Source organism: Artemia sp. Qi Xiang Cuo, chromosome 14 (assembly GCF_049724085.1).
Source record: "Artemia sp. Qi Xiang Cuo chromosome 14, ASM4972408v1, whole genome shotgun sequence".
Classification (NCBI taxonomy): domain Eukaryota; kingdom Metazoa; phylum Arthropoda; class Branchiopoda; order Anostraca; family Artemiidae; genus Artemia; species Artemia sp. Qi Xiang Cuo.
This window is the reverse complement of record NC_142807.1, coordinates 59090824-59106897: the sequence shown is the minus strand read 5'-3', so window position 1 is coordinate 59106897 and position 16074 is coordinate 59090824. Positions and strand designations below refer to the sequence as shown.

Here is a 16074-nt window from a genome sequence, read left to right as displayed (position 1 = left end):
TACATGAGTCAAAAGCTCTTGTGACATCAAGTGCACAAAAATAAAAAAATAAAAAATACCCTGGTCTTCAGTGTCCTTTAGCACATTTATAAGAAGAGAGTGTGCTATCAGCTTTAACCTCACTGCTACTCAAACTGGCAATGAGAGGTGGAAGGTTTTTATTCAGTGTCTCTTATCACAAATGGCTCAAAGAACTTAAATGTACTACATGAGATAGTAATGAGGCAATAAGAACTGCACATGGAAGAGTTTTTTTTTGCCCTTTTTAAGGAAGAAGAGTTTTTTGACCAACTCAAAATTGCAGTGGGGCTACACCACAGACCATCATCTAAAACAGTACAGCCAAATGTTGCTTGCTTAAAGGACTTGCAAGTTGCAGGTGTGTTGCTGAAATAGAATCAATACCAGAAGAAGATTTTTCTTTAATTGCAGAATTAGAGTGAACATCACTTGGTGACACAAACAGGTCAGAATTTGTTTTATTTGAAGGAGCTAGATTTAGCTGTTTTTCGAAAAAAACTCTTCTTTGTTTTTGTTGGGTGCATTAAACTAGCTCTCAAAATATTCAACCCCTTATTTTGACACACCTGGTACTCTGGCTTTCGTAGGCTTGCTGTTCTTCCAGAGTTTGGAGGGGTCTTCAGCAACAAGGATCACATTTTCCTGAATCAGCATTAACTTATGGTTCTTCAGCTCCTGATTGAAATTCCGTTTTGTACAGAGCCTCAGGTTATTGACTAAGCCATCTTGTGGGCAACCACAGTCATTGCAAACCAAAAGCCGCAGCTTATCCAAATTATACTCATTTACTAAAGCTCCGTTTTTTGTAGGCAGATTTTATGCAAAATGGTGACGTATTAGTAGACAAAGTGTAGACTTGAAGGCCTCTAAATCTGGAATTACCTGTCTGTTCAGACAGCTAAGACACAGATGCTTTTCTTTTAAAATAGAAAATTTCTTACCTTAGCAATGCCTTGCCAATAGTTTCTGATAAAGTCTTGTTTTTAAAGCTGCTAACTGAAGCTGGAATGCACCACTGAGTTGGGATTGTTAAAACTCAATTTTAATCAAGATTATCAGGAATACATGTCAAGCGTGTAAATGTACAGCTTTGGCATCAGCCCCCCCCCCCTCCTTCATTTTTGTACTCATGTTGATTTCCCTTCATGTATATACAGGAAGTGTTGGATGATTTGCCCCCAACCACGCATTGCACTCCTGGCCAAAGGCACTGAATCATGAGTTCAGTACCTGCGCAATGCAGACCATTGGTCAGCATGTCAAAAAGTTCTTTTTATGTTGAATATCCCTTCTCAAGACTAGAGACTTCCTTTGGAGGAGGATCAGGAGGCCATGAGGCTCGAAATCCCAAATGTGTTGAAGCTAAGAAGATTTTTTAAAACCAAGGATGGTGTAAAAATTCCTCAGTGCTATACTGCTACCCCCTTAATTGATAAAGCCTTAGCTCTTCTCTCTTCACCCTCCTAAGAAAAATTGAGATGATGTTTCTCTACTAAAGTAAAAAAAAAAATATCCCCTATTTTCAGCTGAAATATCTTGACGCAAGATAATCTTACTGTATTGCCTTTGCTTCCTTGTACAAAGAAAAAGGTCTTAAAATTTATTTCCCCTGTGAAATAAATGATATTGTGGCAAGTGTGCAGCTTTAAGTTGCACCAAAAGGATATTAATAGGATACAAATAGACACTAACAGGATACAAAAGGATACTAATACTATTGGATGCATTAGTTGAAAGTATTTCTATTCATTAAGTCAGAATTATAATATTACTTAGACTTTTTTAGAGAATGATACAAAATCATTAAAAAAAAAACAATTTTTGCTTATTTTCTTATTGTTGTAATCAATTTGCCATGTGTTTTTCACCTCAAAAAAAAAAAAAAAAAAATCCGATATTTTATTCTGTAGATGGACTATGCCTCAGCTATGAAATGATGGTAAAATCATCCCTTTACAGTAAAATATCAAAGCCATGGGAAAGCAGAAAAATGGCATACCAAAAAGTTGCACAGGAAAACACAAACCTAATTTTTTTTTTTGGGGGGGGGGGAGGGGGTTTATCTGTTGGTGACTAGGTAAACTACAGAGGAAAAGGGAGGGAAAGACAGACCGAGCAATTTCTTTTCAAGGAAGGTCTGTAGAAATCTTTAAATGGAAGAAATGTCCCTTATAATGCTTCTCCCTTAGTAGTCTGTTTTTAGGTTTAAATTTAAAATGCATTCTTAACTTCCTCACAAAATCTCGAGAATCTTATGTTTTCTTGTATAATTTCTTGTGTTTCTTCTATTGCTTGCAATTTATTTATTTTGTAAAATTTTTGTTTTTAATTTCCTAACATACAAACCATTTTGAAATTTTAAAGAGTTGATCTGACCATTGAGCAACCAAAACCTATCATTAATGAAATTATCATCAAAAGAACACATTTTAGTACTTCCCATTCCTAGCAATTGTTTTTCAGTTTAAATCAATATGAAAATTTGTATCTTGTAGAAGCAGTACAAATCATCACAGATTGAAATACAATCGTTGACAAATAGGAGTCATGAGCTAGAAAGACTATTGGAAAAGGAGCGTTCAGCTTATCAGTCAAATGAGGTAGAACTAAAGGCAGCTTTAACGGAAGCTCAAGTATCAAAGTCAGAGGCTTTTTGCAGGGCCACAGAAGAAGTAGAGAGGTTAAGGATACAGCTTTCAATTTTGGAGAAGGAGTTGGTGGATTCTCGAGAGCAAGCTAGACAACTTCAGGTGAGTTGGAAGAAAAATATTTTATTTTTAGGGGGTCAATGGATACAATAACCCTTAATTAGTTTCAAACTTGGTCCTCAGTATAATAAAAAATACTAGACCAATTAAATAGGGTTACGTGCACCTTTACCGGAAGTGCAAATGCTAAAAGGAAAATATTTTTCGTTGGGCCATAAGGAAGTAGAGAGGTTAAAAATACAACTTTCAGTTTTTGAAAAAAAAGCTAATCATTTCTTGAGGACAAACTAAACAGCTTCAGAAGAGTTGAAAGCAAATTATTTCCCTTTTTAGGGGAGGGGGGTGTCGATCATTCCACATAGTGACCTTCAATTAAATTCAAAATTGATACTTAAATGCGCACCTACACATATGAGGAGATACTCCCTGAGACTGGTCTATAGGAACATCAAAATTACCAGATTAATGAAATAGGATTACAGGCAGCTTTAACATAATTACAAGTGTGAAAGGGAGAGTTTAATTGTTGGGTCACAAAGAGGTTGGGAGGTGGTTTGTCGAGGGCAAACCACAACTTAATGCAAGCTGAAAGCAACTTATGAGGAGGAAGATTCTTCATGAGATTGGTGTGTGGGAACTTTCAAATTATCAAACAGCTTATGGTAACGAACTGTAAGTAAGGAGTGACGCGGCTCAACAGTAAACGAAACTCTAAAAAACGGAGTTTTGATATCAATATAGCCTATATACATATATATATATATATATATGTATATATATATATATATATATATATATATATATATATATATATATATATATATATATATATATATATATATATATATATATATATATATATAAATCTGGCTTATTATGCTGATTCCAAATATATAAAATCCATTAGGCTTGGTGTTACTCATCGAAGGCTACGAGCCTGAGAAAATTTGCCTGATTTTCGAAAAAGGGGGGAAACACCTTCTAAAAGTCAAGGAATCTTAACGAAAATCACACCATCAGATTCAGCGTATCATACAACTCTACCGTCAACGTTTCAATCTCCCATCTGCAAAAATGTGGAATTTTGTAGTTTTTGCCACAAGAAAGATGACACATGCGTGTTTATTTATTTTTTTTTTCCCCGAGGTGTTATTGTATCGAACCGATGATCCTAGAATATTCAAAAAGGGAAATTAAATCTTCTCAATTTAATGGGAATTAAAATTTCTAATTCCCTTTTTAAGTAACCAAAAAGATTGGCGGGCACCTAGCCCCCCTCCCACGTGCCTTTTTTCCCAAAGTAGTCTAATCAAAATTTTTATAAAAAAATTGTCCAGGCATTATTTATAAAACATTTAGAAGTTAAATAAAAAAAACATGTTTTTTTCAATTGAAAGTAAGGAGCAGCATTCATACTTAAAACGACGTATATGAGGAGGGTTACCCTCTCCTCACTACCTCGCTCTTTACGCTAAAGTTTGGCTTTTTGTCCCACTCCCTTAAGAACGACTCCTGAAACACAAGGGTCGTTTAATTAGAACAATAAAAAGTTTTTTTGAAAGTTATGAAAAATTTTAGCGCGGAGAGCGAGGTAGTGAGGAGGGGTGGCCCCCCTCATATACGTAATAATTACTGTTCGTTTTAAGTTTGAATGTTGCTCCTTACTTTCAATTGAAAAAAAATTTATTTTTTTTACTTAATCAGACAACGGAAGTAGGACAGAAGGAAGCGATAACAGAAGTACAAGTGTCAAATTAAGACGGTTTTTATTGGGCTGCAATGAAGAATGCAACTTGAGTTTTGGAGATGGGGTTAGTGGTTTTCTAGTGCAAATTAAACAACTTTCGGGTCTGGTGAATCATAAACTACTTTCTTGTAATAAGGTAATAAGGTAATTACACATATAAGGTAAGGGCAAGGATTCCGAAGTACCCTCAGGTTAAATTCCTGAAATATTCTCTTCCACTGACTTTCCCATCAAATGTTTTAGTTCAGAATATCGAATTTTTTAGTTTAGAACAATTTTTACGGTTCTCTTAACTGTCCTTATATATCCCAAGGTCTTTTGTGTATTCAGGGGGATGTCGGACGTGTATGGGGGATCTGTTTGAGGGGTATACGTTACCCAACTAATTTCAGCTCTTATGAAGTAAATTAGGTAGGACTAAGGACAATTTTAACGGAACTCCAAGTATCAAAAGTCAGAGGTAGAAGTATTAAAGTCTAAATTTCAAGAATCTATAGTTTTTTATTGAGTATGGTAGATACTAATAATGGTTCAGAGTAAGAAATTTTGAATTTTTACTAAATATATTCCGAGGAGTCATAATAGCTGTCTCAGTGAGGGCGTTGTGTTGGTGTTGGCAATGAGGGCGTTGGTGTTGGCAATGAGGGCGTTGGTGTTGGCAATGATCGTTGGCAATCGTCAGTGTAGCAATTCAAGAATATTGTTAAATTCTGTTTTTTTTTTTTTTTTTTTTTACAGGAACATCTGTGGCATAATAATTTAACTGATTTTATGTTACAAGTGTTTTGATTATATGCGTTTTTGATTTATATCAAAAGGACTTCATAGATTATCTCTGAAGTCCTTTATAATGACTTCATAGGTTATCCTCAGTCAAGGTGTTATGTCTCCCAAAACAGCCTAGATAACCTGCTGTACCTACTACATCCATGCTCCTCAGATAGGATCACCAATCCCTGTGAAGTTGAATTGAGCCAGATACAGCAATTTTTTTTTCTGTATTGGCGTCGTTTTTCTACTGTTTCCAGAACATCCAAATACATTTAGTGAAAAATGCGGCGAATTTCATTTCTTCTAAAGCCTTTCTGAGGATCCTTCTACCTAAAAAATTTAATAAAAAAAAAACACCGATAGAGTCTATAACAATCCGAAGAGGTCTTCTATTTTATTTTTTATTATTATTATTCCAAGAAAAGTATAGAAAACATACCCTGGTTCACTGTTTAGTCAAAAAAGCCGTGCTCATTTTTAGAAGAAGTATTTTTTAATTCTTTCATCGAAGCTTTCCAATTCCTGATCCCCAAAACATAATTTATGCTTCTTCCTTTCTGTTTTAGCCTTTTCTTTGTCGCGCGAAAATAATTTACTATTCGGCTCATTCTTGTTCTTTGGATTTAACCATATTAGAAAAAAAATACTCAATATTATATGTCCAAAGAACCAGTGATTTACATAGACTGCGAGTAGATATGGCGTTTTTTATATTTCTTCAAAAATAAACAGCTTGTGGAGAGATTCTGTAAATATCAAGAAAATATTGCCGACTTTTTACTTAACTGTATAGCTTAATTGTGTTGCCTAAGTAGCTGTCTTTTTGAGAATTTTTTTTCTTGTTTATTGTTTCAATTTTTCTTTTATTTTTCTGTTTTGTACTCCTCTAAGTGCATATCATGTATGTAAAGAGGGTTGAAATAAATTATTATTATTATTGCGATACAACTTTACATAATTTATTTTTTAATTGATTTAAAGGTGGTTTTAGTCTACACAGTACCGTACATTTTGTAAAGAGTGATGTACCCCCTGTGTCTCCCTGCCGTGTTGAACAGATAACCGTTGAAAGTTGAAAGAGGGCTCATTCGATAGCGCATACCAAGATCTAATTCACTTTGTCAGCAACAGAACGTTTGATTCATTTTAATATCACAATTCATGAAGGATTTAAGTTTCAAAACAAGGATAATCCAGTGATAATCCAATAATCCAATGATCTTCTCACTTATAGGTGCCTAAATAAAGAAATTTACTTGAAGTACTGCGTGATTAGGCAGATAGGGTTGATAAAAAAGCTAATATTCGGTAACCATCTAGGCGTGTAAACTATAAATAATTAAATGAATAACTTTAAATAATTAAATGAAATAAAACGCTGTTGAGCTTTGGTCTCCCTTGACTAGACCAGAAATGTTGTTACGACTATTTGTATTAATAAAAATGTATCTTACGTTAAAAAATACATTTTTATAAAAATCCTGTAAAATATTGTGTAATTATAAGATTTTATAAAATTGTTTTCTTGTCGATTTAATTGTTTTAGTTTATTCTAAATTAGATAGTCCCATAGTGCCACAGAATGTTGCGTGAAAACAAGTGATGGGAGTACCCGTTGCTTTCGCATTATGACAGGGGTGAAGCAAGGTTGTGTGCTATCACCACTATTATTTATCCTCATCATTGACTATATTCTCTGGACCTGCGACGGACAAGGAATCCAGTTGGATAATAAGAGACGATCGCTGACGATATCAGCCTCCTGGAGTCCTGCAAATAAAAGCTCCAGCAATACCTTAATCAAGTCAGAGACGCCGCCGAACCTGTTGGCCTTACGATAAATGCCAACAAAACAATAAGTATGGTGAGCACTGGATCTCTACTCGACCTACGATGCAATAACCAGACTATAGAGCAAGTCATGGAGTTCAGGTACTTAAGAAGTACCATCAACAATTCAGGATCGTCTCATCGAGAAGTCAAGCCAAGAATCGGCCAGACTAATGCATCCTTCGGGAAACTGTCTCAAATTTGACGCAGCCAGAAGTACTCTCTGCGACTCAAATTGATGCTGTTCAACAACAACGTCCTCTTGACGCTTTGCTATGGTTCTGAAACTTGGCAACTAGATCCACAACTTCAAAGGAAACTCCTCGCGTTTGAAAACATGTGTTTAAGGTACATTCTAAATATAAACTGGTCCCAAAAAGTAACGATCACTACTGTACGACAGAAGACGTCTCACCGAATTGATCAAATATAGGAAGTAGAGATACCTCGGTCACGTGATTCGCATGCCCGAAAATCGACTTCCGAAGGTCGTTCCGCAATGGCAGCCATGTGGTACTAGAAGAAGAGGACGCCCCAAAGACACCCTTTGACGCAGCTACCGGGCCGACCTCACAAATTTCAGTGCCTCAATCTAACCTGAATGGGAAGATGTCTGGACGGCTGCAGAGATGAGAGATGACTGGTGAATTTTTTTGAATGCCCTAGGCGCCCCTGGAGGTACAAAAGGATCTAAGGTAAGGTTACTGTCACAATGCCAGCTTTACGTGTGTATCTTTCACCCATTATGCCTAAAAATCATAGAGATATACATATTAAAAAAACAATGTAATTACGACCATGTTGTTGACTATTCTAGATTTGATATAAGAACAAAAGAAGAGGGGTCTTTCAGTTGTTATGACAGCTAAATTTTTACTTAGAACTGGAAAATAAAATGTTGGAAAATATTGAAGGGTAGATTTGGAATTACAAGACAGTATTGTAAAGAACTTAAGGGAGTTATATAGAACCCCAGAAAATAACGAGAATCGCATGGGTACGATCAAATGCAACATATGTGTTATATTACTCATAGGGTTTTTGCATGAAATTTTGTTCTTAATATACTAATTTTGTTTTTTGTGGTCAATATAAACATAGCTGGAAGTGAGGTCAAGGCAGAAGAAAATTGAGCATTTTGAGCAGCTTACTATGAAACAATCGAAACAAATTCAAGCTGTTGTTGACAAACTGAAAGAAGCAGATGAAGAATATAGAGATTTGATTGTGCAAGTATTTTCGTTGTGTTTTTTGCTTTGTCTTTCTTTTTCTTTATTCTTTGATTATTTTTTTTTGTTTCATGTGTTTTTTCGTTTTTTTTCTCCATTCTTTGCTTTTTTTTGTTTCAAGTGTTTTTTTATTTGTCCCTTTTTCTTCATCCTTTGATTTCTTTCAAAAAAGAGATCTTAAAAGGCAAATTTTTAGTCCTGAGTTAGAAAGATTGGTTCTTTGTTTTTCGTTTCGTGTGTTTTTGCTTTGTCTTTTTTTCTTCATTCTTTGCGTTTTTTGCTTTTTCGCACGTTCTTTGTTGTTTGTTTTCTGATCAAATCTAATCTTGTTGTATTATAAAATCATTTACATTTTTAATTAACTCCTAGCCCCACCTCTCTTTCTCTCCTCTCTCTCTTTCCCTCTCTATCTCATTTTTCTGGGGCTCTTAAATAACAAAATTAGATTTGGAGGTAAAAATTATCCAATTTTGTAAGAAGGGGGGAGTTGTTTTGTCAAATCTTAATCTGTAGGTAAGAATATGAACTTAGTCTTCCATTTTACTATTTAAGTCTGTCTGGAATTAAAAAAAATATTTCTTTATTCGTCCAGCCTTCGAAACATTTTCCTTCATTTGAATGATTTTGGCATTACTTCAAATGATTGAGTTTAAATGGCAAATTGTCCTCTCCTCTCTTTCGAAAACAGCGAAAAATTGGGCCTAAACAGAACTTTTGAGGCTTCAGGTATCCCCTCCTCCTGTTCCCAAGGACATATTTAATAAACCTTCCTATTTAACGCTCGTTTAACGTATAATAGTACTGAGCACCAACGAAAAATTCTGAAATGAATCAACTCATTCATATAAAGCATTTCAATCATTCCATGAATTAACCTTCTTTCTCGTACGAATCGTGTGTTTGTTTAGGCGTGGAATGTACCTCGCTATAATAGCATGTCTTCATCAAGGCCGTATCCAGGGGGGGGGGCCACCGGTTTTGACTCCCCTCCCCCCCCCCCCCCCCCCAAAAAAAAGAGTCCAATTTGTAAAAACGTAACAAAAATGCATGTAAACATATTTTGATGCGATTTTTAAAGTTTTTTTGCACCCCCCGCCCTCGGACGCAAATCCTGGATACGCCTTTGGTCCTCATAATAATATGTGGCTATAATGCTTAGTAGTAGTACGACAACTGAAACGTCGACAGTAGTCAGCGCTGAATTTGACTGAAACCACCTGTGTCTCGTCTAAAATACAAGTATGTTTTGGGTAGCAGCGAGCCTTTTTGTTAATTTTTAAATTAGTGGCTATCTTTGAATTTTGTTTGAAATTAATTTGGTCCTGTTCATGCCAAAATCGGTTTTACTTACGTAATTTTAGATAGTAATAGCCTGTAAAAACGGGCCAAAGAAAACCCCCACTGCTTGGACAATGCAACATATTTTAATTAAAATTCATCTTTCCTATGCATGGGTAGTATGTCCCTAATCTTGGGCTTGACTGACTATAATTAAGCACGTATCCGTGATGACCCATTTCAGAAAAAAGTTCAAAATTTTGTATTTCTCTAAACAGACAGTTGAAACCTTCGATATGTGGTTCTAAGGCCCTTTTTGGAGGTGTTTCTCTTCGTTCCAAAGTTATGTAATCGTTCCAAAATTATAATAGATTTTTCATAAAATAAATAATCCCACCAAAACCCAATTTTGTAGTTTAAAACGGTGCTCTGGAAATACATGAAACGCCAAAATAAAACAGGCATGAAAGTGAAGGTAAGTAACGTCGCTGCTTTATAAATACAATTTTCTTCCTTATATTATGATAAGCATTTGTCTTGCTATTTAGCATTCTGTCATAGCTGTCCGATTGGATGGATGGTTTGGTGTGTAACTCTTCATGCTGATGGCAACAGGTTTTTCTTTTTGCTCTTCGGTAGGGAACAGATGATGAACCGGGCACCAAAGGATCTTGTATCTGAGGACCACTTCAATCTCTCGACCAGGGGCGTACCGACTCATTTTATTGGAGGGCGATCTTCGTAAATTTTACCGAATCGCTACCTAATTTATGCCGAATTTTCTGCAGAAGTCAAGAATTTTGCTAAATCTCGGGCAATTTTGCAAAATTTTACCGACTGCCAAAATCGTTGGAGGGGCGGCGCGCCCCTCCCCGCCCCCCTTCGGGACGCCCCTGCTCTCGACTCCAGCCTCCCTGGAAATCCTCAGCAAATCTCTGTCCCATCTCTGATCTTGCATCCAGAAGCCTCCTGAGGGTGTTTAACCCTCTGCGATTTTTTTTAAATTAATCTCTCTGTCCTCTTCGTTTTCTCATCTAGGATGGTGCTGGCTTGTAGGTAAAAACGTTTCAACATATTGTTCCTTCGAGGCGACACCAAGTGTGTCCAAGGAGCTTGAGGTAACGTCTTTGAATGACGAGGCATAGCTCGTCAGACTGGTCGCAACGACTTCTTACTTCTCTTTTGGGAGTTGAATACCACCTGGTAATTCGGAGTATATAGCGAAGACAGGAGTGATTGAACCCGTCCAATTGATGGGACTATCTTCTCCCAAAACTTAGCATCTGCATTATTATGCTTTCGAGAAAATCGCAAAACAGTGATTTTTGTTTTCCATTTTTGGAACGAATGAAGTAGATAAAGATATATAAATCCATGAGCAAGTTTCCAGTCAATTTTTTTTCCCGTCTTTGTCACCCATTTTTGCTGGACCTGAGTACTAACTTTTGCCATTCCATTGCCTGTTTTCTTGGTTTTACCTGTGGAACAATTCTGTTTTTAACCCCTGTAGATCGTATCTCAGAAAGTATAGCAGATAGGAAATTTATGACTGCGCCATTGGGCTTGCCGTGTTGAGATAAAAGGAGGTCCGTCCTTAACTTAAAACCAAATTTTTGTGTAGATACTAGGTTTTAGCAGAGAACAGCTGAATGGTAACTAAATAAATCAAACTGATTAATTAATCAGGGAAATTGATAACTGTTTAGAATATTACTTCTTTTTTATATATAGAGAAGTTCGGAATGTTGAGTCCTCTCACACTGAATTGAAACAGTATGCTAAGTTCGTCGAAGTTATTGCCAAAGAATCAAGTCAACTTGCAGTTCAACAGAACCAAATTCTTGTCGCAATGAAATCAAAATATGAAGACTTACTCGCGGAGACTATCCGTTTAAGAGGTACATTCTTTTGTTGTATCCTTTTATTTAAGAAATTGACCCAGTTAGGATTAGCTTGCTAAGTTTGAATTATTTCTTGGAAGGCTTATTATTGCTGTACTTATTATTTATAGGCTTATTATTTAATTATTTTTTCATTACTATTTAGTCATTATTATTATTTTAATTGCTATTTATTTTATTTCGGAATCTATTTCAATTTGATTGTTTTAATTATTTATTTTTTATTATGTAGTTAACTGTTTTAACTATTTATTTACTGTAATTATTTATTTATTTTTTCTGTTTTAAGCATTTAAGAACTTGACCTAATTAGTATTAGCTTGCTAAGTTTGAATTGTTTTCGGGTGCACAAATGCCGTCACGTGTAAGCTGCATTTAGCAACGCTGTCCAGCTAACTTCTTGTCATTTATAAGGAGGGGGTTCTACAGGTTTCTTTTTTCATATATTTTAGTCTTGTCGCTAGTGAACCGATTTAATTAGTTGTTAGAAAAAATTAGAACAATGATGTTTTTTATATGATACATCTAACTTTAAGGTGCCAGTTCTACTTTTTTTTCTGGTAATTTGTAACCTTAGTAAGTATAATAAATACTTTTTTATTTATTCATTTTAATTTAAATGAATTGTGAAATTTAGAACACAAAAAAAGTTCTTTCTTGGTTACCAGTAAACATAGTATCTAAGAAAACCTTTCGTTTGGTTTTTGATTTTCATAAAAATATGAAGATTTACATAAAGTGGTTATCAATTTAGACCGAAGATTGTTTATCAGTTTTCCAAACGTGATATTTTTACACCTTACAAGACCGATGTAAGGAATGAAAATAGGAAAACTCTAAGAAACCCAAAATATATTTAAAAAAGATCTAATAGAAGATTAAAGAATTAATTTTTCAACAATGAATTTCAAAGTACGGGATTTTTTTTTTATGTGTTGAAAAAGAGAGAAAAAAAAAATCAAAGACAAAGTATTGCTACATGATAACTTATTCACTACTTGAACTGTTAAAAGTGGAAACAATAAACAAAAAAATCTATGCTTCACTTCCATCTATTGCTGCCTCCTTTTTCAGTAACTTTAGGCAGCCTTAAAGTTAACGACCTTTGAAACTTCAGGCTGGAGAAAAATCGTTTGAACTTCATTGATAGGCAACTTCAAAGTTAGCAACCTTTAAAAACTTCAGTTTAGAGAAAAATCGTTGTAGCTTCATTTATCGAAAATACTTGATAGATCTCTGAACTTGCATGTTAATTTGTCTTGTGTCATTTCTACCCTTTAGAAAGAGAAAAAGATCAAGCAAATGCAACTATGTAGTTACACGCTTATACACGCCATGAAGGGTTAATATTAGCTAGTTGATGATAGAGTCCTTTCAGATTCCGTCAGATTCGGACCAATTTTGTTCAACCGTCCCGCTCAAGGGCAGGGGCGTCCGGGAGGGGGGGGCGGTCCCCCAACTTTTTTGGTATTCGGTAAAATTTTCGCCAAAGGCGAAAATTTTGGCAGAAATTTTGCAAAATTGGCCGAAATTTAGCAAAATTTTTGAGTTCTGTAGGAAATTCGGCATAACTCAGGTAGCGATTCGGTCAAAGTTACGAAGATCACTCCCCCACCCCCAATAAAATGAGCCTCAGGAAGCCCCTGCTCAAGGGGCCTTCATAATGCTTCTCTGCTATTCAATGAATTAGCTGTTGAAAACTGTAAATATACTGTTGTCTTTCATAACTTAGCTTTACACTCGTTTTTGAATACTTTTACGGGGGATAGTGAGTTTTTTAGGAGGGTCCTTGCCCTTGCCAATCCTCGCCCTGCCTTGGGAACCCTTTTTGCTATTTAAATTCACGATGTCCAAAGATTTTCAATAGACATGTTTATTTTTCAAAGGTCAGGAAAGGTCTCACTCATACAATGAGATCAATAGATTCATTCAAGGTAAATCTAGCTATTTTCTTGGCCCTCAGCCAAAACAGGTAAAATAACAATATTTGGACTGAACGCTTATGAACTAAGAGTTGAGGAAACATCTTATAGGAAGAATAAAATGCAATTGAAAAACTATCACAAGAAGAAGTAGATATTGACTTAGCCAGGGGTAGTTTCAAATTCTCAACCCCGCCCCTACACGTAGTTCTGATGTGGTCTGCGTTATCAACGTTTTAAGATAATAAACTGCAACGGTTTTACAATCAAAATTATACAACAAATTATTGTTTTTGGTACGATTATAGCATTATACGTACGTTTGCATTACGTTTACATTTCACAGACAAAAGTACTAAATTGAAATAAAAGCTGGAAACCTTTCATATCGCTCATATCTTCATCCTCACTCAGAAATTAATTTAAGCACTCTTTTACCATACAATATTTTGTTTCAAGTTGGCGGAGAATTTTTTTGTGTCGTGTTCATACTCAACAAAAATCTTTACTTCTCGTTTAATCTTTAAGAGGTGAATGGAGGAGTTTGGAAACTTTCGAAAAAGCAAAACTTAACCAGGCATTCTAGAAATAATGTTCTAGAAATAATGAATTACACCATAAAATGTCCATGTGTTCTGCATTGAACCGTAAACTCTAACATTACCAAAAACGGTGCCGTGTTGGTAACGCTTGTGGTTATTCTTTACAGAATTTCCTTCCTTGTTTTATAGATTCTTTCAAGTTTTTTTTTATGAAAGTGAAGGTTTCAGAAAACATTTATTTTTCATAAAAGTGTCATGCGTTCTCCAAATACTACATTTTTTAATTTGTGCATAGCTTTCATTCTCTAATGGAGCGAGGGGGATTCTAGTGGCTATTGCAGGGCAAACAGAAACCAAAATAGCTTGACTTAATGTTTTAATTCTAACCAATCCTGGGTGGTAACAACAGTCCACTATCGAAAAGACAGAGTCGTTTCGGCATCCACATTTCGTATTCTCCAGTAAAAATAAGTCTTTGTCCGGTTGAAGATTCGGATCGCTTCTGGTTCAGATTGGAATTGAAAAAAATGCATTTTTCTAGCTGACGCAACTACGTTTAAAGAAGTGAAAACTTTCTTTTCATTCCGTTATATAAAACGGTGCTAACGATATTCTTTTTATATAGGTTTTCAAAGTTTAATTATTTTTTTTATTTTTTAGGGAGTATTCAGACTATTTTTCTTTCAATCAAACATGCTGCCCAGAATTAGTGACGTTGTGACGTCGTCTCTTAATCTTTTTCTTTGCGAAATTCACCATCTACTGTCACAACTTTAATTCATAATAAGAAGTCCCTCCCTCTCACTCTCTCTCTCTCTCTCTCCTCTAAATTTCTTTCTTTGCCTCTTTTGTTTTTTCCTTTTTCTCTCTGGATTTTGAAGGGTATTGTTTTCTGCCCAGCACTAACTATTAACAAATTCCATTGCTAAATTTTGCCTATAAGGACCCTTTTTGGCCAAACAGGCAATAACATTGGAAGCTTTTAAATTTTTATCACTGTATTTTCAAAACCATCACGCTTTCCAAATACTCACTGATTGAACTCATGCATATCTTAGAAAGCAGATCTTAGAAAGTAGATTTATCTCGCAAAGTCTTTTTTTATCTCAGAAAGCAGACGTTAAACAAATGGTCTTTATAAGAGCTTTTTTTCTCTAACTAAAAAGGGCAACGTAAAGGACCTAGAAAAACATTTATTGCATGACTTCATTTTTCTTATAGCTCAAAGCCATGAGAAACGTGAAGATATGCAGCAAGAAGAAGAAGAAGACAGCAGCCCTTTATTAGTGCAAATTCAAATTCTGAAAGAAAATGTTGAAAAGGTTTGTAATCTGTTAAACTTCTTCTCTAATTCTAAAAGAAAAGAATATGATGGTCAATATTTACTTAATCACTTGTATATTCAGAATAACTTGAAGTTCAAATTTTAGTTTTTAACATTTAGAAATCGATAATAAAAAAAGAAAAACTTTCGCGATGAAGAAAAACCCATAAGGGTTTGCGGTCGTGGAAATGTACACATAACTACTTACATATTAAATCAGACAATTAATTCAATCTACTATAAATAAATGAAAATAAATAACTTGTAAAATAAACAAATAAAAAAATGAAAATATACAACTACTACTACTAACAACTCACCGCAGCTCCAAGCCGCCTGAGGCCAACACAGCTACGTACGCTCCTCCTCCATCCCAATCTATTCAAAGCATCCCTTTTTACACCCGCCCACGAAGTTCCCATCTCCTTTAAATCTTTCTTTATGACGTCCTCCCACCCCAGACGAGGACGACCAGCTTTCCGTTTAGCCCTAGACGGTTGGCCGAAAAGAACATACTTCGGCAATCTGTCATTATTCATCCGCACAACGTGCCCTAGCCACCTCAACCTTTCTTTAATTATAGCCCTAGAGAGCAGTATTGAACCACATTTTTCGTATAGCCTATTATCTGAAATACGGTCAGTCAGCCGGGTACCCAGAACAATCCTTAAGCAATATCTCTGGAAAATATCTGGTAAATCTTCATCCGCTTTTCTGAGCGCCCATGCTTCAGAGCTATATTTGACAACTGTCATCTCTGTAGCTTCTGATATTCTAATCTTGGTTTGCAGACTTGTCTTC

The 16074-nt window shown here is 35.3% G+C and overlaps 1 protein-coding gene across 1 annotated transcript in view; it reads left to right on the top strand.

The window, feature by feature from the left end:
* LOC148944703 (uncharacterized) overlaps window positions 1-16074 on the top strand; it is a 40635-nt gene that overhangs the window by 10081 nt on the left and 14480 nt on the right. Inside the window, exons 2-5 of the mRNA XM_089100833.1 lie at window positions 2517-2771; window positions 8179-8306; window positions 11316-11482; window positions 15171-15271. Of these exons, the coding sequence (XP_088956959.1) occupies window positions 2517-2771; window positions 8179-8306; window positions 11316-11482; window positions 15171-15271 (651 nt within the window). The remainder of the gene's footprint in view (window positions 1-2516; window positions 2772-8178; window positions 8307-11315; window positions 11483-15170; window positions 15272-16074) is intronic.